Genomic DNA, 22,056 nt, shown 5'->3' on the forward strand with positions numbered 1-22,056 from the left:
AACCTGACATGACCTAAGATGATCCAGTTTCCATCATTTGGAATTACTTAGTCATCACAGAATGACCTACGGAAACTACATTAAAACAGGGCCTATAGTAATTCCTTTTCCTCGTCTAGAAGCAGAATTTTATGAAAGGGAAAATATCCCCACACAAGAGACCAAAAAGAGAATGAGAGTGGGGGCATTCAGCTTCAATCTGGGGAAGGGAAGAAGCGGTTCAATTCCCGCTTCCCTAGTCCCTTGGGGACTAAGGAAGGGGGGAACTCAGCAGTTTATCCTTACTATACGAGTTTAATTTAACCAGAGTACCAACTCCAGTCTTAGTGGCACTTCCACTACTCATTCCTGTGAATTCCTTGTTTCTGTCTCACAAAAGTCCTCTGCCAAATCCAGAAGTTTTGTTCTATATGTTTCTGGTCCAGAAATAATAATCCATAACTTGAATTATTTAGGATCAAGGTGCTAGCTACAGTTCCACTTACTGCCACTGCTACTTTTTTCCATAATTAACTTTAATGTGACAGAACAGGCTTGTACTGAGAGCTATGTGAAGCCTCATTTCAAATGTACTCAAGACTACCAATATGTTGTATGTGAGGTGTATACTAAAAAAAGAGGTAACTTACGAAGAGAGTATTTCGTGTTTCAGTCACAAAAGGAGTGAATGAATATTTTAAATTGTGAATTCCAGGACAAATTATTGAAGAGAACAAAAAGATTTTAGTTTGGAAAATGAATAAAACAGTATGTAAATGTGATGTTTGTTTTTCTATTTTCTTAGGTTCTTAAGCAGCTGGTGAGCTCTCCAGGAGTCAACAATCCCAGGACCTTAGATGAAAACTGATGATTGACCCAGAGGTGCTGATCAGACGATTTCATGTTCTGACTCCAGCGATTGCTGGTGTACCCTCCACCAGATCGTCCCGGGCTGACGCATGGGACCTCCACGAGACCTTCCCGGGCTGATGCATGGGACCTCTACGAGACCTTCCCGGGCTGACGCATGGGACCTCCACGAGACCTTCCCGGGCTGACACCTGGGACCTCTACGAGATCTTCCCAGGCTGACTCCTGGAACCTCCATGAGATCTTACCAGGCTGACGCTTGGGACCTCCACGAGACCTTACCGGGCTGACGCCTGGGACCTCTACGTGATCTTCCCAGGCTGACGCCTGGTACCTCCACGAAACCTTCCCGGGCTGACGCCTGGGGAAGGGTGCTGATGTACCCTCCTACACAAAGAGGCGAAACGACCACCATTCCTACCCATGGGGAGACACAGCCGCTTCGCCACACCCTACTACCCACCTTTATCACACTGTAAACACTGTGCCCAAGGGCACGGTGGTCTAACACTTACATAGGTATCCTCAACCACTTGTCAGTATCTCTAAATTTATGGAAATGCTTGACTTAACTCAAAAAAACACAACGTTACTTAGAAATAACCATAATAAGATACATAATCAACTATATTTATGTTAACAATAGTAAATTAATATTAACTATCAGCATCTGAACGAGGTAGAAGGTGTTGAGGAAATCTGTATGGTGTCTCGTTGTTTATAATTATATTGACTGTGTTGTTTAAATTATGTGCCTCCGGGGGTAACTAGTTGTTTATAATCCTGTTTATGTTATTGTTTATGTTACAGCTTACCAGATAACACTGTGGGTATAAGGTGATATGTGTTGTGTGCTTTAGCTGTGTGTGTAGTATGAGTTGTGTCAGTGAGTTGTGTCAGTGAGTGAGTTGTGTCAGTGAGTGAGTTGTGTTAGTGAGTGAGTTGTGTCGGTGAGTGAGTTGTGTCGGTGAGTGAGCTGTGTGAGTAAATAACTTGCGTGAGTGAGCCCCATCTCTTACTCCCTCAAAATCTCTTCTTTATCTCTCTTTCTCGTACTTCTAGCTTTCTCTCTCTCTCTCTCTCTTTTAATAAAGCAATTCTCAGCATTTTGTGGCGATGATTTTTGCACTGAACTTAGTCAGTGTGAAAACCATTGTGGCCGCGAGTGCGGGGCCAATATATGCAAGTATTTCTTGATATCATCCACACCTGGATGTGGTGGGCGGTGCCTCTACCTGTGTGTTCCACTAACTAGTTACAGACCCACCGTCCAGCGGGCTTCTCTACCCCCCACTGCCCGACTTCCGTAAGTTATATATTGTTGATTCCTTCTACAACTAAATATTTTCACATCAACTACATACTTTCACATCGAGTTGAATACTTTCATGTAGAATTAGATACTGTATTTTTCAAGCAGAATTAAATCCTCTTTACATGCTCTCAATATTTACTTATAAACTTAATTTATCGCCACATATTTACAGTTATCGCCACATTTTTTCATAAATAAATTTTAGCAAATCAAGATAATTTTATAAAAAAAAAATTATTAAGTTAACTGAAGAAAATAATCATGGACAAAATCAAAATTCTAAAATCTAAAAATAATGAAATGCAGTTGCAGTACTATTACGCCGCGTCACGTGACCTCTTCACCTACCTTAGAATTATATTTTGTTCACTTAGAATTATGCAAATTCCATAGAATTAGATACTGTTCACTTGGAATTACACAAATTCTTCTTAGAATTAGATATTGTCCACTTGGAATTATGCAAATTCTATAGAATTAGATACTGTTCACTTGGAATTACACAAATTCTTCTTAGAATTAGATATTGTTCTTTCTAACTTAAACTCTGAAGTGAAGCTTGAGGAATTATCTGCAAGATTAGGCAATTATTTGAAATAAAAGATAATTATTTGCAATAAAAAAAAATTATTTAGAAGCGAATTATTTACAATGTAAACGAATTATTTACAATATAACCGAATTATTTGCTATATAAATGAATTATTTATAATATAACCGAATTATTTGCTATAAAAGCGAATTATTTACAATATAACTGAATTATTTTCTATACAAAAGAATTATTTACAAAATAAACGAATTATTTGCAAATATAAACGAATTATTTAGTACTTAAACGAATGATTATGGAATTATAAGCCACGAGTAAAACAACTCAATAACATTAATTTTCTAACAGCAATTACTCAGTTATTATTATATATAAATAATGTCTACCTGTAACTTCAAGAATTTCAGTTATATTTACGTTTTGAAAGTTAGGATTAAAAGTTAAGAATATTTAATTGACAGTTATTCTTACTTTCTGTTATTCACTTGACAGTCATTCTTACTTTCTGTTATTCACTTGACAGTCATTCTTACTTTCTGTTATTCACTTGACAGTCATTCTTACTTTCTGTTATTCACTTGACAGTTATTCTTACTTTCTGTTATTAACTTGACAGTTATTCTTACTTTCTGTTATTCACTTGACAGTTATTCTTACTTTCTGTTATTCACTTGACAGTCATTCTTTTTTTTTTTTTATTATCACACCGGCCGATTCCCACCAAGGCAGGGTGGCCCGAAAAAGAAAAACTTTCACCATCATTCACTCCATCACTGTCTTGCCAGAAGGGTGCTTTACACTACAGTTTTTAAACTGCAACATTAACACCCCTCCTTCAGAGTGCAGGCACTGTACTTCCCATCTCCAGGACTCAAGTCCGGCCTGCCGGTTTCCCTGAATCCCTTCATAAATGTTACTTTGCTCACACTCCAACAGCACGTCAAGTATTAAAAACCATTTGTCTCCATTCACTCCTATCAAACACGCTCACGCATGCCTGCTGGAAGTCCAAGCCCCTCGCACACAAAACCTCCTTTACCCCCTCCCTCCAACCCTTCCTAGGCCGACCCCTACCCCGCCTTCCTTCCACTACAGACTGATACACTCTTGAAGTCATTCTGTTTCGCTCCATTCTCTCTACATGTCCGAACCACCTCAACAACCCTTCCTCAGCCCTCTGGACAACAGTTTTGGTAATCCCGCACCTCCTCCTAACTTCCAAACTACGAATTCTCTGCATTATATTCACACCACACATTGCCCTCAGACATGACATCTCCACTGCCTCCAGCCTTCTCCTCGCTGCAACATTCATCACCCACGCTTCACACCCATATAAGAGCGTTGGTAAAACTATACTCTCATACATTCCCCTCTTTGCCTCCAAGGACAAAGTTCTTTGTCTCCACAGACTCCTAAGTGCACCACTCACTCTTTTTCCCTCATCAATTCTATGATTCACCTCATCTTTCATAGACCCATCCGCTGACACGTCCACTCCCAAATATCTGAATACATTCACCTCCTCCATACTCTCTCCCTCCAATCTGATATTCAATCTTTCATCACCTAATCTTTTTGTTATCCTCATAACCTTACTCTTTCCTGTATTCACCTTTAATTTTCTTCTTTTGCACACCCTACCAAATTCATCCACCAATCTCTGCAACTTCTCTTCAGAATCTCCCAAGAGCACAGTGTCATCAGCAAAGAGCAGCTGTGACAACTCCCACTTTGTGTGTGATTCTTTGTCTTTTAACTCCACGCCTCTTGCCAAGACCCTCGCATTTACTTCTCTTACAACCCCATCTATAAATATATTAAACAACCACGGTGACATCACACATCCTTGTCTAAGGCCTACCTTTACTGGGAAAAAATTTCCTTCTTTCCTACATACTCTAACTTGAGCCTCACTATCCTCGTAAAAACTCTTCACTGCTTTCAGTAACCTACCTCCTACACCATACACTTGCAACATCTGCCACATTGCCCCCCTATCCACCCTGTCATATGCCTTTTCCAAATCCATAAATGCCACAAAGACCTCTTTAGCCTTATCTAAATACTGTTCACTTATATGTTTCACTGTAAACACCTGGTCCACACACCCCCTACCTTTCCTAAAGCCTCCTTGTTCATCTGCTATCCTATTCTCCGTCTTACTCTTAATTCTTTCATTCTTACTTTCTGTTATTCACTTGACAGTCATTCTTACTTTCTGTTATTCACTTGACAGTTATTCTTCCTTTCTGTTATTCACTTGACAGTTATTCTTACTTTCTGTTATTCACTTCACAGTTATTCTTACTTTCTGTTATTCACTTGACAGTTATTCTTACTTTCTGTTATTCACTTGACAGTCATTCTTACTTTCTGTTATTCACTTGACAGTCATTCTTACTTTCTGTTATTCACTTGACAGTCATTCTTACTCACCATATTCACTAGACATGTCATTCCCACTAATAATCAGTAGACACAGTACCATCACTCATAACATGTACTGGACACAGTACCATCACTCATAACATGTACTAGACACAGTACCATCACTCATAACATGTACTAGACACAGTACCATCACTCATAACATGTACTAGACACAGTACCATCACTCATAACATGTACTAGACACAGTACCATCACTCATAACATGTACTAGACACAGTACCATCACTCACAACATGTACTAGACATAGTACCATCACTCATAACATGTACTAGACATAGTACCATCACTCATAACATGTACTAGACACAGTACCATCACTCATAACATGTACTAGACACAGCACCATCACTCACAACATGTACTAGACACAGTACCATCACTCATAACATGTACTAGACAGAGTACCATCACTCATAACATGTACTAGACACAGTACCATCACTCATAACATGTACCAGACATAGTACCATCACTCATAACATGTACTAGACACAGTACCATCACTCATAACATGTACTAGACACAGTACCATCACTCATAACATGTACTAGACACAGTACCATCACTCATAACATGTACTAGACATAGTACCATCACTCATAAAATGTACTAGACATAGTACCATCACTCATAACATGTACTGGACACAGTACCATCACTCATAACATGTACTGGACACAGTACCATCACTCATAACATGTACTAGACACAGTACCATCACTCACAACATGTACTAGACACAGTACCATCACTCACAACATGTACTAGACACAGTACCATCACTCACAACATGTACTAGACACAGTACCATCACTCACAACATGTACTAGACACAGTACCATCACTCACAACATGTACTAGACACAGTACCATCACTCACATGTACTAGACACAGTACATCACTCACAACATGTACTAGACACAGTACCATTACTCACAACATGTACTAGACACAGTACCATTACTCACAACATGTACTAGACACAATACCATCACTCACAACATATACTACACACAGCACCATCACTCACAAAATGTACTAAACACAATACCATCACTCACAACATGTACTACACAAAGTACCATCACTCACAACATGTACTAGACACAGTACCATCACTCACAACATGTACTAAACACAGTACCATCACTCACAACATGTACTACACACAGTACCATCACTCACAACATGCACTACACACAGTACCATCACTCATAACATGTACTAGATACAGTACCATCACTCACAACATGTACTAGCCTCAGTACCATCACTTACAACATGTACTAGACACAGTACCATCACTCACAACATGTACTAGACACAGTACCATCACTCACAACATGTATTAGACATAGTACCATCACTCATAACATGTACTAGACACAGTACCATCACTCATAACATGTACTAGACACAGTACCATCACTCATAACATGTACTACACAGAGTACCATCACTCATAACATGTACTAGATATAGTACCATCACTCATAAAATGTACTAGACATAGTACCATCACTCATAACATGTACTGGACACAGTACCATCACTCATAACATGTACTGGACACAGTACCATCACTCATAACATGTACTAGACACAGTACCATCACTCACAACATGTACTAGACACAGTACCATCACTCACAACATGTACTAGACACAGTACCATCACTCACAACATGTACTAGACACAGTACCATCACTCACAACATGTACTAGACACAGTACCATCAATCACAACATGTACTAGACACAGTACCATCACTCACAACATGTACTAGACACAGTACCATCACTCACAACATGTACTAGACACAGTACCATCACTCACAACATGTACTAGACACAGTACCATCACTCACATGTACTAGACACAGTACATCACTCACAACATGTACTAGACACAGTACCATTACTCACAACATGTACTAGACACAGTACCATCACTCACATGTACTAAACACAATACCATCACTCACAACATATACTACACACAGTACCATCACTCACAAAATGTACTAAACACAGTACCATCACTCACAACATGTACTACACAAAGTACCATCACTCACAACATGTGCTAGACACAGTACCATCACTCACAACATGTACTACACACAGTACCATCACTCATAACATGTACTAGATACAGTACCATCACTCACAACATGTACTAGCCTCAGTACCATCACTTACAACATGTACTAGACACAGTACCATCACTCACAACATGTACTAGACACAGTACCATCACTCACAACATATGCTAGACACAGTACCATCACTCACAACATGTACTAGACACAGTACCATCACTCACAACATGTACTAGACACAGTACCATCACTCATAACATGTACTAGACACAGTACCATCACTCACAACATGTACTAGACACAGTACCATCACTCATAACATGTACTAGACACAGTACCATCACTCACAACATGTACTAGACACAGTACAATCACTCACAACATGTACTAGACACAGTGCCATCACTCACAACATGTACTAGACACAGTACCATCACTCACAACACGTACTAAACACAGTACCATCACTCATAACATGTACTAGACACAGTACTATAACTCACAACATGTACTAGACACAGTACCATCACTCACAACATGTACTAGACACAGTACCATCACTCACAACATGTACTAGACACAGTACCATCACTCATTTGTACTAGACACAGTACCATCACTCACAACATGTACTAGACACAGTACCATCACTCACAACATGTACTAGACACAGTACCATCACCCATTTGTACTAGACACAGTACCATCACTCACAACATGTACTACACACAGTACCATCACTCACAACATGCACTACACACAGTACCATCACTCACAACATGCACTAGACACAGTACCATCACTCACAACATGTACTAGACACAGTACCATCACTCATAACATACACTAGACACGGTACCATCACTCATAACATGTACTAGATACAGTACCATCACTCACAACATGTACTAGCCTCAGTACCATCACTTACAACATGTACTAGACACAGTACCATCACTCACAACATGTACTAGACACAGTACCATCACTCACAACATATGCTAGACACAGTACCATCACTCACAACATGTACTAAACACAGTACCATCACTCACAACATGTACTAGACACAGTACCATCACTCATAACATGTACTAGACACAGTACCATCACACACAACATGTACTAGACACAGTATCATCACTCATAACATGTACTAGACACAGTACCATCACTCACAACATCCAATGCACACAGTACAATCACTCACAACATGTACTAGACACAGTGCCATCACTCACATGTACTAGACACAGTACCATCACTCACAACACGTACTAAACACAGTACCATCACTCATAACATGTACTAGACACAGTACTATAACTCACAACATGAACTAGACACAGTACCATCACTCACAACATGTACTAGACACAGTACCATCACTCACAACATGTACTAGACACAGTACCATCACTCATTTGTACTAGACACAGTACCATCACTCACAACATGTACTAGACACAGTACCATCACTCACAACATGTACTAGACACAGTACCATCACCCATTTGTACTAAACACAGTACCATCACTCACAACATGTACTAGACACAGTACCATCACTCACTTGTACTAGACACAATACCATCACTCACAACATGAACTAGACACAGTACCATCACTCACAACATGTACTAGACACAGTACCATCACTCACAATATGTACTAGACACAGTACCATCACTCACATGTACTAGACAGAGTACAATCACTCACAACATGTACTAGACACAGTACCATCACTCACTTGTACTAGACACGGTACCATCACTTACATGTACTAGACACAGTACCATCACTCACAACATGTACTAGACACAGTACCATCACTCATATGTACTAGACACAGTACCATCTCTCACAACATGTACTAGACACAGTACCATCACTCACATGTACTAGACACAGTACCATCACTAACAACATGTACTAGACACAGTACCATCACTCACAACATGTACTAGACACAGTACCATCACTAACAACATGTACTAGACACAGTACCATCTCTCACAACATGTACTAGACACAGTACCATCACTCAAAACATGTACTAGACACAGTACCATCACTAACAACATGTACTAGACACAGTACCATCTCTCACAACATGTACTAGACACAGTACCATCACTCACAACATGTACTAGACAAAGTACCATCACTCACAACATGTACTAAACACAGTACCATCACTCACAACATGTACTACACAGAGTACCATCACTCACATGTACTAGACACAGTACCATCTCTCACAACATGTATTACACAGTACCATCACTCACTTGTACTAGACAAAATACCATCACTCACAACATGTACTAGACACAGTACCATCACTCACAACATGTACTACACACAGTACCATCATTCACTTGTACTAGACACAATACCATCACTCACAACATGTACTAGACACAGTACCATCGCTCACAACATGTACTAAATACAGTACCATCACTCACATGTGCTAGACACAGTTCCATCACTCACCTGTGCTAGACACAGTACCATCACTCACATGTACTAGACACAGTACCATCACTCACATGTGCTAGACACAGTTCCATCACTCACCTGTGCTAGACACAGTACCATCACTCACATGTCCTAGACACAGTTCCATCACTCACCTGTACTAGACACAGTACCATCACTCACAAAATGTACTACACACAGTACCATCATTCACTTGTACTAGACACAATACCATTACTCACAACATGTACTAGACACAGTACCATCGCTCACAACATGTACTAAATACAGTACCATCACTCACATGTGCTAGACACAGTTCCATCACTCACATGTGCTAGACGCAGTTCCATCACTCACATGTACTAGACACAGTACCATCACTCACATGTACTAGACACAGTACCATCACTCACAACATGTGCTAGACACAGTACCATCACTCACAACATGTACTAGACACAGTGCCATCACTCACAACATGTACTAGACACAGTACCATCACTCACAACATGTACTAGACACAGTACAATCACTCACAACATGTACTAGACACAGTACCATCACTCAAAACATGTACTAGACACAGTACCATCACTCACAACATGTACTAGACACAGTACCATCACTCACAATATGTACTAGACACAGTACCATTACTCACAATATGTACTAGACACAGAACCATCACTCCCAACATGTACTAGACACAGTACCATCACTCACAATACGTACTAGACACAGTACCATCACTCACAACATGTACTAGACACAGTACCATCACTCACAACATGTACTAGACACAGTACCATCACTCACAACATGTACTAGACACAGTACCATCGCTCACAACATGTACTAGACACAGTACAATCACTCACAACATGTACTAGACACAGTACCATCACTCACATGTACTAGACACAGTACCATCACTCACAACATGTACTAGACACAGTACCATCACTCACAACATGTACTAGACACAGTACCATCACTCACATGTACTAGACACAGTACCATCACTCACAACATGTACTAGACACAGTACCATAACTCACAACATGTTCTAGACACAGTACCATCACTCACAACATGTACTACACACAGTACCATCACTCACAACATGTACTACACACAGTACCATCACACACAACATGTACTAGACACAGTACAATCACTCACAACATGTACTAGACACAGTACCATCACTCACAACATGTACTAGACACAGTACCATCACTCACATGTACTAGACACAGTACCATCACTCACAACATGTACTAGACACAGTACCATCACTCACAACATGTACTAGACACAGTACCATCACTCACAACATGTACTAGACACAGTACCATCACTCACAACATGTACTAGACACAGTACCATCACTCACAACATGTACTAGACACTATACCATCACTCACATGTACTAGACACAGTACCATCACTAACAACATGTACTAGACACAGTACCATCACTCACATCATGTACTAGACACAGTACCACCACTCACAACATGTACTAGACACAGTACCATCACTCACAACATGTACTAGACACAGAACCATCACTCACAACATATACCAGACACAGTACCACCACACACAAATTGTAGTGCACACAGTGCCTCCACTCAACACACAGTTGACGCAGTACCACCACACACAATATGCAGTGAACACAGTACCACCACACACAACATGCAGTGGACACAGTACCACCACTCACATCATGCAGTGGACACATTACCACCACTCACAACATGCAGTGGACACAGTACCACTACACACAATATGCAGTGGACACAGTACCACCACTCACAAAATGCAGTGGACACAGTACCACCACACACAACATGCAGTGGACACAGTACCACCACTCACAACATGCAGTGGACACAGTACCACCACACACAACATGCAGTGGACACAGTACCACCACTCACAACATGCAGCAGACACAGTACCATCATTCACAACATGTACCAGACACAGTACCTCATTCACAACATGTAGTGGACACAGTACCACCACACACAATATGCAGTGGACACAGTACCACCACTCACAACATGCAGTGGACACAGTACCACCACTCACAACATGCAGCAGACACAGTACCATCATTCACAACATGTACCAGACACAGTACCTCATTCACAACATGTAGTGGACACAGTACCACCACACACAACATGCAGTAGACACAGTACCACCACTCACAATATGCAGTGGACACAGTACCACCACTCAACTTGCAGTGAACACAGTACCACCACTCAACATGCAGTGGACACAGTACCACCACTCAACATGCAGTGGACACAGTACCACCACTCAACTTGCAGTGGACACAGTACCACCACTCAACTTGCAGTGGACACAGTACCAGCACTCAACATGCAGTGGACACAGTACCACCACTCAACATGCAGTGGACACAGTACCACCACTCAACTTGCAGTGGACACAGTACCAGCACTCAACATGCAGTGGACACAGTACCACCACTCAACATGCAGTGGACACAGTACCACCACACACAATATGCAGTGGACACAGTACCACCACACACATCATGCAGTGGACACAGTACCACCACACACAATACGCAGTGGACACAGTACCACCACACACATCATGCAGTGGACACAGTACCACCACACAACATGCAGTGGACACAGTACCACCACACACAATATGCAGTGGACACAGTACCACCACACACAACATGCAGCGCACACAGTACCACCACACACAACATGCAGTGGACACAGTACCACCACACAACATGCAGTGGAGACAGTTCCACCACTCACAACATGCAGGGGACACAGTACCACCATACACAACATGCAGTGGACACAGTACCACTACTCACAACATGCAATGGACACAGTACCACCACTCACAACATGCAGTGGACACAGTACCACCACTCACAACATGCAGTGCACACAGTACCACCACTCACAACATGCAGTAGACACAGTACCACCATACACAGCATGCACTGGACACAGTACCACCACTCACAACATGCAGTGGACACAGTACCACCACTCACAACATGCAGTGGACACAGCACCACCACTCACAACATGCAGTGGACACAGTACCACCACTCACAACATGCAGTGGACAGAGTACCACCACACAACATGCAGTGGACACAGTACCACCACTAACAACATGCAGTGGACACTGTACCACCACACACAACATGCAGTGGACACAGTACCGCCACACAACATGCAGTGGACACAGTACCACCACACACAACATGCAGTGGACACAGTACCACCACACAACATGCAGTGGACACAGTACCATCACACACAACACGCAGTGGACACAGTACCACCACTCACAACATGCAGTGGACACAGTACCACCACATAACATGCAGTGGACACAGTACCACTACTCACAACATGCAGTGGACACAGTACCATCACACACAACACGCAGTGGACACAGTACCACCACACACAACATGCAGTGGACACAGTACCACCACATAACATGCAGTGGACACAGTACCACCACACAACATGCAGTGGACACAGTACCACCACACAACATACAGTGGACACAGTACCACCACACTCAACATGCAGTGGACACAGTACCACCACTCAACATGCAGTGGACACAGCACCACCACTCACAACATGCAGTGGACACAGTACCTCCACTCACAACATGCAGTGGACACAGTACCACCACACACAACATGCAGTGGACACAGTACCACCACACGCAACATGCAGTGGACACAGTACCACCAGACAACATGCAGTGGACACAGTACCACCAGACAACATGCAGTGCACACAGTACCACCACTCACAACATGCAGAGGACACAGTACCACCACACAACATGCAGTGGACACAGTACCACCATACACAACATGCAGTGGACACAGTACCACCACTCATAACATGCAGTGGACACAGTACCACCTCACACAACACGCAGTGGACACAGAACCACCACTCACAACATGCAGTGGACACAGTACCACCACACAACATGCCGTGGACACAGCACCACCACACAACATGCAGTGGACACAGTACCACCACACACAACATGCAGTGCACACAGTATAACCACACTCAACATGCAGTGGACACAGTACCACCACACAACATGCAGTGGACACAGTACCACCACACAACATGCAGTGGACACAGTACCACCACACAACATGCAGTGGACACAGTACCACCACTCACAACATGCATTGGACACAGTACCACCACACAATATGCAGTGGACACAGTACCACCACTAACAACATGCAGTGGACACTGTACCATCACACACAACATGCAGTGGACACAGCGCCACCACTCAACATGCAGTGGATACAGTACCACCACACACAACATGCAGTGGACACAGCACCACCACACACAACATGCAGTGGACACAGTACCACAACACAACATGCAGTGGACACAGAACCACCACACAACATGCAGTGGACACAGTACCGCCACACTCAACATGCAGTGGACACAGTACCACCACACACAACTTGCAGTGGACACAGTACCACCACACAACATACAGTGGACACAGTACCACCACGCTCAACATGCAGTGGACACAGTACCACCACTCAACATGCAGTGGACACAGTACCACCACACAACATACAGTGGACACAGTACCACCACTCAACATGCAGTGGACACAGTACCACCACACAACATACAGTGGACACAGTACCACCACTCAACATGCAGTGGACACAGTACCACCACTCACAACATGCAGTGGACACAGCACCACCACTCACAACATGCAGTGGACACAGTACCACCACACAACATGCAGCGGACACAGTACCACCACTCAACATGCAGTGGACACAGTACCACCACTCACAACATGCAGTGGACACAGTGCCACCACTCACAACATGTAGTGGACACAGTACCACCACACACAACATGCAGTGGACACAGTACCACCACACACAACGTGCAGTGGACACAGTACCACCACACAACATGCAGTGGACACAGTACCACCATACACAACATGCATTGGACACAGTACCACCACACACAACATGCAGTGGACACAGTACCACCACTCACAACATGCAGTGGACACAGTGCCACCACTCAACATGCAGTGGACACTACCACCAAACACAACATGCAGTGGACACAGTACCACCACACACAACATGCAGTGGACACAGTACCACCACTCAACATGCAGTGGACACTACCACCACTCAACATGCAGTGGACACTACCACCACTCAACATGCAGTGGACACTACCACCACTCAACATGCAGTGGACACTACCACCACTCAACATGCAGTGGACACAGTACCACCACTCAACATGCAGTGGACACTACATCCACTCAACATGCAGTGGACACTACCACCAAACACAACATGCAGTGGACATAGTACCACCACACACAACATGCAGTGGACACTACCACCACTCAACATGCAGTGGACACTACCACCACTCAACATGCAGTGGACACAGTACCACCATACACAATATGCAGTGGACACAGTACCACCACACAACATGCAGTGGACACAGTACCACCACTCACAACATGCAGTGGACACAGTACCACCACTCAACATGCAGTGGAAACAGTACCACAACTCAACATGCAGTGGACACAGTACCACCACTCAACATGCAGTGGACATAGTACCACCACTCACAACATATAGTGGGCACAGTACCACTACTCACAACATGCAGTGGACACAGTACCACCACACATCATGCAGTGGACACAGTACCACCACACAACATGCAGTGGACACAGTACCACCACTCAACATGCAGTGGACACAGTACCACCACTCACAACATGCAGTGGACACAGTACCACCACTCACAACATGCAGTGGACACAGTACCACCACACAACATGCAGTGGACACAGTACCACCACTCAACATGCAGTGGACACAGTACCACCACTCACAACATGCAGTAGACACAGTACCACCACTCACAACATGCAGTGGACACAGTACCACCACACAACATGCAGTGGACACAGTACCACTCAACATGCAGTGGACACAGTACCACCACTCACAACATGCAGTGGACACAGTACCACCACTCACAACATGCAGTGGACACAGTACCACCACTCACAACATGCAGTGGACACAGTACCACCACTCACAACATGCAGTGGACACAGTACCACCACTCACAACATGCAGTGGACACAGTACCACCACTCACAACATGCAGTGGACACAGTACCACCACTCACAACATGCAGTGGACACAGTACCACCACTCACAACATGCAGTGGACACAGTACCACCACTCACAACATGCAGTGGACACAGTACCACCACTCACAACATGCAGTGGACACAGTACCACCACTCACAACATGCAGTGGACACAGTACCACCACACACAACATACAGTGGACACAGTACCACCACTCACAACATGCAGTGGACACAGTACCACCACTCACAACATACAGTGGACACAGTACCACCACTCACAACATACAGTGGACACAGTATCACCACTCAACATGCAGTGGACACAGTACCACCACTCACAACATGTAGTGGACACAGTACCACCACACACAACATACAGTGGACACAGTACCACCACTCACAACATGCAGTGGACACAGTACCACCACTCACAACATGCAGTGGACACAGTACCACCACTCACGTGTACTGAACATACTATCGCACACAGCTGTGGCCTACGCTCAGACTGCCACGTACTACTGGGGAACCATCGACAACAACATGACCTGGGTGCCATCAACTCCCCCAGTGCCACAGATCAAAGGACCATTTGGATTTGGCACCGGCGTTAACATGTCTATCTCCAGACATCAGGTGAGTGACCGTTGCAGCATGGATGAGCAGGCTTTTGCATGGATGAGCAGGCAGTAAAATGGATGAGCAGGCAGTAACATGGATGAGCAGGCAGTAACATGGATGAGCAGGCAGTAAAATGGATGAGCAGGCAATAACATGGAGGAGCAGGCAGTAGCATGGATGAGCAGGCAGTAAAATGGACGGATGAGCAGGCAGTAACATGGATGAGCAGGCAGTAACATGGATGAGCAGGCAGTAACATGGATGAGCAGGCAGTAACATGGGTGAGCAGGCAGTAACATGGATGAGCAGGCAGTAACATGGATGAGCAGGCAGTAGCATGGATGAGCAGGCAGTAAAATGGATGGATGAGCAGGCAGTAACATGGATGAGCAGGCAGTAACATGGATGAGCAGGCAGTAACATGGATGAGCAGGCAGTAACATGGGTGAGCAGGCAGTAACATGGATGAGCAGGCAGTAACATGGATGAGCAGGCAGTAACATGGGTGAGCAGGCAGTAACATGGATGAGCAGGCAGTAACATGGATGAGCAGGCAGTAACATGGGTGAGCAGGCAGTAACATGGATGAGCAGGCAGTAACATGGATGAGCAGGCAGTAACATGGGTGAGCAGGCAGTAACATGGATGAGCAGGCAGTAACATGGGTGAGCAGGCAGTAACATGGATGAGCAAGCAGTAACATGGATGAGCAGGCAGTAAAATGGATGGATGAGCAGGCAGTAACATGGATGAGCAGGCAGTAACATGGATGAGCAGGAAATAACATGGATGAGCAGGCAGTAGCATGGATGAGCAGGCAATAACATGGATGAGCAGGCAGTAGCATGGATGAGCAGGCAGTAAAATGGATGGATGAGCAGGCAGTAAAATGGATGGATGAGCAGGCAGTAACATGGATGAGCAGGCAGTAACATGGATGAGCAGGCAGTAACATGGGTGAGCAGGCAGTAACATGGATGAGCAGGCAGTAACATGGATGAGCAGGCAGTAACATGGATGAGCAGGCAGTAACATGGGTGAGCAGGCAGTAACATGGATGAGCAGGCAGTAACATGGATGAGCAGACAGTAACATGGGTGAGCAGGCAGTAACATGGATGAGCAGGCAGTAACATGGGTGAGCAGGCAGTAACATGGATGAGCAAGCAGTAACATGGATGAGCCGGCAGTAACATGGATGAGCAGGCAGTAACATGGATGAGAAGGCAGTAACATGGATGAGCAGGCAGTAACATGGATGAGCAGGCAGTAACATGGATGAGCAGGCAGTAACATGGATGAGCAGGCAGTAACATGGATGAGCAGGCAGTAACATGGATGAGCAGGCAGTAACATGGGTGAGCAGGCAGTAACATGGATGAGCAGGCAGTAACATGGATGAGCAGGCAGTAACATGGATGAGCAGGCAGTAACATGGATGAGCAAGCAGTAACATGGATGAGCAGGCAGTAACATGGATGAGCAGGCAGTAACATGGATGAGCAGGCAGTAACATGGATGAGCAGGCAGTAACATGGATGAGCAGGCAGTAACATGGATGAGCAGGCAGTAACATGGATGAGCAGGCAGTAACATGGATGAGCAAGCAGTAACATGGATGAGCAGGCAGTAACATGGATGAGCAGGCAGTAACATGGATGAGCAGACAGTAACATGGATGAGCAGGCAGTAACATGGGTGAGCAGGCAGTAACATGGATGAGCAGGCAGTAACATGGGTGAGCAGGCAGTAACATGGATGAGCAGGCAGTAACATGGGTGAGCAGGCAGTAACATGGATGAGGAAGCAGTAACATGGATGTATGAGCAGGCAGTAACATGGATGAGAAGGCAGTAACATGGATGTATGAGCAGGCAGTAACATGGATGAGGAAGCAGTAACATGAGTGAGCAAGCAGTAACATGGATGAGCAGGCAGTAACATGGATGAGCAGGCAGTAACATGGATAAGCAGGCAGTAACATGGGTGAGCAGGCAGTAACATGGATGAGCAGGCAGTAACATGGATGAGCAGGCAGTAACATGGATGAGCAGGCAGTAACATGGGTGAGCAGGCAGTAACATGGATGAGGAAGCAGTAACATGAGTGAGCAGGCAGTAACATGGATGAGCAGGCAGTAACATGGATGAGCAGGCAGTAACATGGATAAGCAGGCAGTAACATGGATGAGAAGGCAGTAACATGGATGTATGAGCAGGCAGTAACATGGATGAGCAGGCAGTAACATGGGTGAGCAGGCAGTAACATGGATGAGCAGGCAGTAACATGGGTGAGCAGGCAGTAACATGGATGAGGAAGCAGTAACATGAGTGAGCAGGCAGTAACATGGGTGAGCAGGCAGTAACATGGATGAGCAGGCAGTAACATGGATGAGCAGGCAGTAACATGGATAAGCAGGCAGTAACATGAGTGAGCAGGCAGTAACATGGATGAGCAGGCAGTAACATGGATGAGCAGGCAGTAACATGGATGAGCAGGCAGTAACATGGATAAGCAGGCAGTAACATGGATAAGCAGGCAGTAACATGGATGAGCAGGCAGTAACATGGATAAGCAGGCAGTAACATGGATGAGCAGGCAGTAACATGGATAAGCAGGCAGTAACATGGATAAGCAGGCAGTAACATGGATAAGCAGGCAGTAACATGGATAAGCAGTCAGTAACATGAATGAGCAGGCAGTAACATGGATAAGCAGGCAGTAACATGGATGAGCAGGCAGTAACATGGATAAGCAGGCAGTAACATGGATGAGCACGCAGTAACATGGATAAGCAGGCAGTAACATGGATGAGCAGGCAGTAACATGGATAAGCAGGCAGTAACATGGATGAGCAGGCAGTAACATGGATGAGCAGGCAGTAACATGGATAAAGCAGGATGAGCAGGCAGTAAGCAGGCAGTAACATGGATGAGCAAGCAGTAACATGGATAAGCAGGCAGTAACATGGATAAGCAGGCAGTAACATGGATGAGCAGGCAGTAACATGGATAAGCAGGCAGTAACATGGATGAGCAAGCAGTAACATGGATAAGCAGGCAGTAACATGGATAAGCAGGCAGTAACATGGATAAGTCTATGACAAGATTGGGAAATTAGACACCAGTGCAACTCTTGGGTATCTTTAATAAGGGAACGTTTCGCCACACAGTGGCTTCATCAGTCCTATACAAATAAGAATGATGAACCTCAGAAGGAATTTAAGGTAATCAGTCCCACAGCCCGGACTCCATTACATACGTCCTTGTGTTTGATTATATATCTTTTTAGCCCGGCGGAGACTCCAGTAGTGTCAGCCTGAGCTGGGAGTCTCCGGTAGTGTCAGCCTGAGCTGGGAGTCTCCAGTAGTGTCAGCCTGAGCTGGGAGTCTCCAGTAGTGTCAGCCTGAGCTGGGAGACTCCGGTAGTGTCAGCCTGAGCTGTGAGACTCCAGTAGTGTCAGCCTGAGCTGGGAGTCTCCAGTAGTGTCAGCCTGAGCTGGGAGACTCCGGTAGTGTCAGCCTGAGCTGGGAGACTCCAGTAGTGTCAGCCTGAGCTGGGAGTCTCCAGTAGTGTCAGCCTGAGCTGGGAGACTCCAGTAGTGTCAGCCTGAGCTGGGAGACTCCAGTAGTGTCAGCCTGAGCTGGGAGACTCCAGTAGTGTCAGCCTGAGCTAGGAGTCTCGAGTAGTGTCAGCCTGAGCTGGGAGACTCCAGCAGTGTCAGCCTGAGCTGGGAGTCTCCATTAGTGTCAGCCTGGCCTGGGAGACTCCAGTAGTGTCAGCCTGAGCTGGGAGACACCAGTAGTGTTAGCCTGAGCTGGGAGACTCCAGTAGTGTCAGCCTGAGCTGGGAGACACCAGTAGTGTTAGCCTGAGCTGGGAGACACCAGTAGTGTCAGCCTGAGCTGGGAGACACGAGTAGTGTTAGCCTGAGCTGGGAGACTCCAGTAGTGGCAGCCTGAGCTGGGAGACACCAGTAGTGTTAGCCTGAGCTGGGAGACACCAGTAGTGTCAGCCTGAGCTGGGAGACACCAGTAGTGTCAGCCTGAGCTGGGAGACACCAGTAGTGTTAGCCTGAGCTTTGAGACTTCAGTAGTGTCAGCCTGAGCTGGGAGACACCAGTAGTGTCAGCCTGAGCTGGGAGACTCCAGTAGTGTCAGCCTGAGCTGGGAGACACCAGTAGTGTCAGCCTGAGCTGGGAGACACCAGTAGTGTCAGCCTGAGCTGGGAGACACCAGTAGTGTCAGCCTGAGCTGGGAGACACCAGTAGTGTTAGCCTGAGCTGGGAGACTCCAGTAGTGTCAGCCTGAGCTGGGAGACACCAGTAGTGTCAGCCTGAGCTGGGAGACTCCAGTAGTGTCAGCCTGAGCTGGGAGACACCAGTAGTGTCAGCCTGAGCTGGGAGACACCAGTAGTGTTAGCCTGAGCTGGGAGACTCCAGTAGTGTCAGCCTGAGCTGGGAGACACCAGTAGTGTCAGCCTGAGCTGGGAGACACCAGTAGAGTCAGCCTGAGCTGGGAGACTCCAGTAGTGTCAGCCTGAGCTGGGAGACTCCAGTAGTGTCAGCCTGAGCCGGGAGATTCCAGTAGGACAGTGAAACTATCCAGTATAGGTTCATCAGCTACGACAGCCTCAATGGTTTCCTTCCAGCAGAACTGGAGTTACTATCATCTGGGAATTACCATCTCTCATGATAAGTGAGCTGGCTAGAGTGAGGGGGCGGGGGAGACGAGTGAATTTATGCCCTGATTGTGAAAGTATCCTCTCCTTTCTCCCATCAGACTTCAAAAATACCTCCCATTCTCCCACAAAACTTTAAAAGTACCTCCCATTCTCCCACAAGACTAAAAATACTTCCCGTTCTCCCACAAGACTTTAAAAGTACCTCCCGTTCTCCCACAAGACTTTAAAAGTACCTCCCATTCTCCCACAAGACTAAAAATACCTCCCGTTCTCCCACAAGACTTTAAAAGTACCTCCCGTTCTCCCACAAGACTTTAAAAGTACCTCCCATTCTCCCACAAGACTAAAAATACCTCCCATTCTCTAGACGCTGGATGACCCTTGCGGATTTAGCACTCCCTCATACTTGCAATAATAATTTAATATGCAAATCGCACTAAAAAGTATTTTATTAAGCCTTTATTAAGCTTGTGTATGGGCGAAATGTTGTCTGAGAGAAAAAGTCTGTGACATGTTGGCTAGGGGGCAGACAACATCAAGAGTCTGGTTGATCAGGCGGTCAAATTCAAATATTTATTTTTATGCGTTACAAAAAATAGTGCAGTTTAGAAATAATAAAACATTGTTAGGTACAAAAAGCCGCTATAATCTGCAGTGTATTTCGTGGAAGAGAACAACAATAAAGCCTGACTCTTGGCCGGGCATCTAGAACAGGAAAACTCTCG

The 22,056-nt window shown here is 45.0% G+C and overlaps 1 protein-coding gene across 1 annotated transcript in view; it reads left to right on the top strand.

Moving 5' to 3' along the window:
• Nucleotides 1-2,037: 2,037 nt before the first annotated feature.
• The window catches only part of LOC128687479 (adhesion G-protein coupled receptor G2-like), a 102,322-nt gene continuing 82,303 nt past the window's right edge, over nt 2,038-22,056 (top strand). The window contains exons 1-2 of the mRNA XM_070084069.1: nt 2,038-2,155; nt 16,521-16,666. Of these exons, the coding sequence (XP_069940170.1) occupies nt 16,574-16,666 (93 nt within the window). The 5' untranslated portion in view covers nt 2,038-2,155; nt 16,521-16,573. The remainder of the gene's footprint in view (nt 2,156-16,520; nt 16,667-22,056) is intronic.

The sequence above is a fragment of the Cherax quadricarinatus genome, chromosome 11 (assembly GCF_038502225.1).
Source record: "Cherax quadricarinatus isolate ZL_2023a chromosome 11, ASM3850222v1, whole genome shotgun sequence".
Taxonomy (NCBI): domain Eukaryota; kingdom Metazoa; phylum Arthropoda; class Malacostraca; order Decapoda; family Parastacidae; genus Cherax; species Cherax quadricarinatus.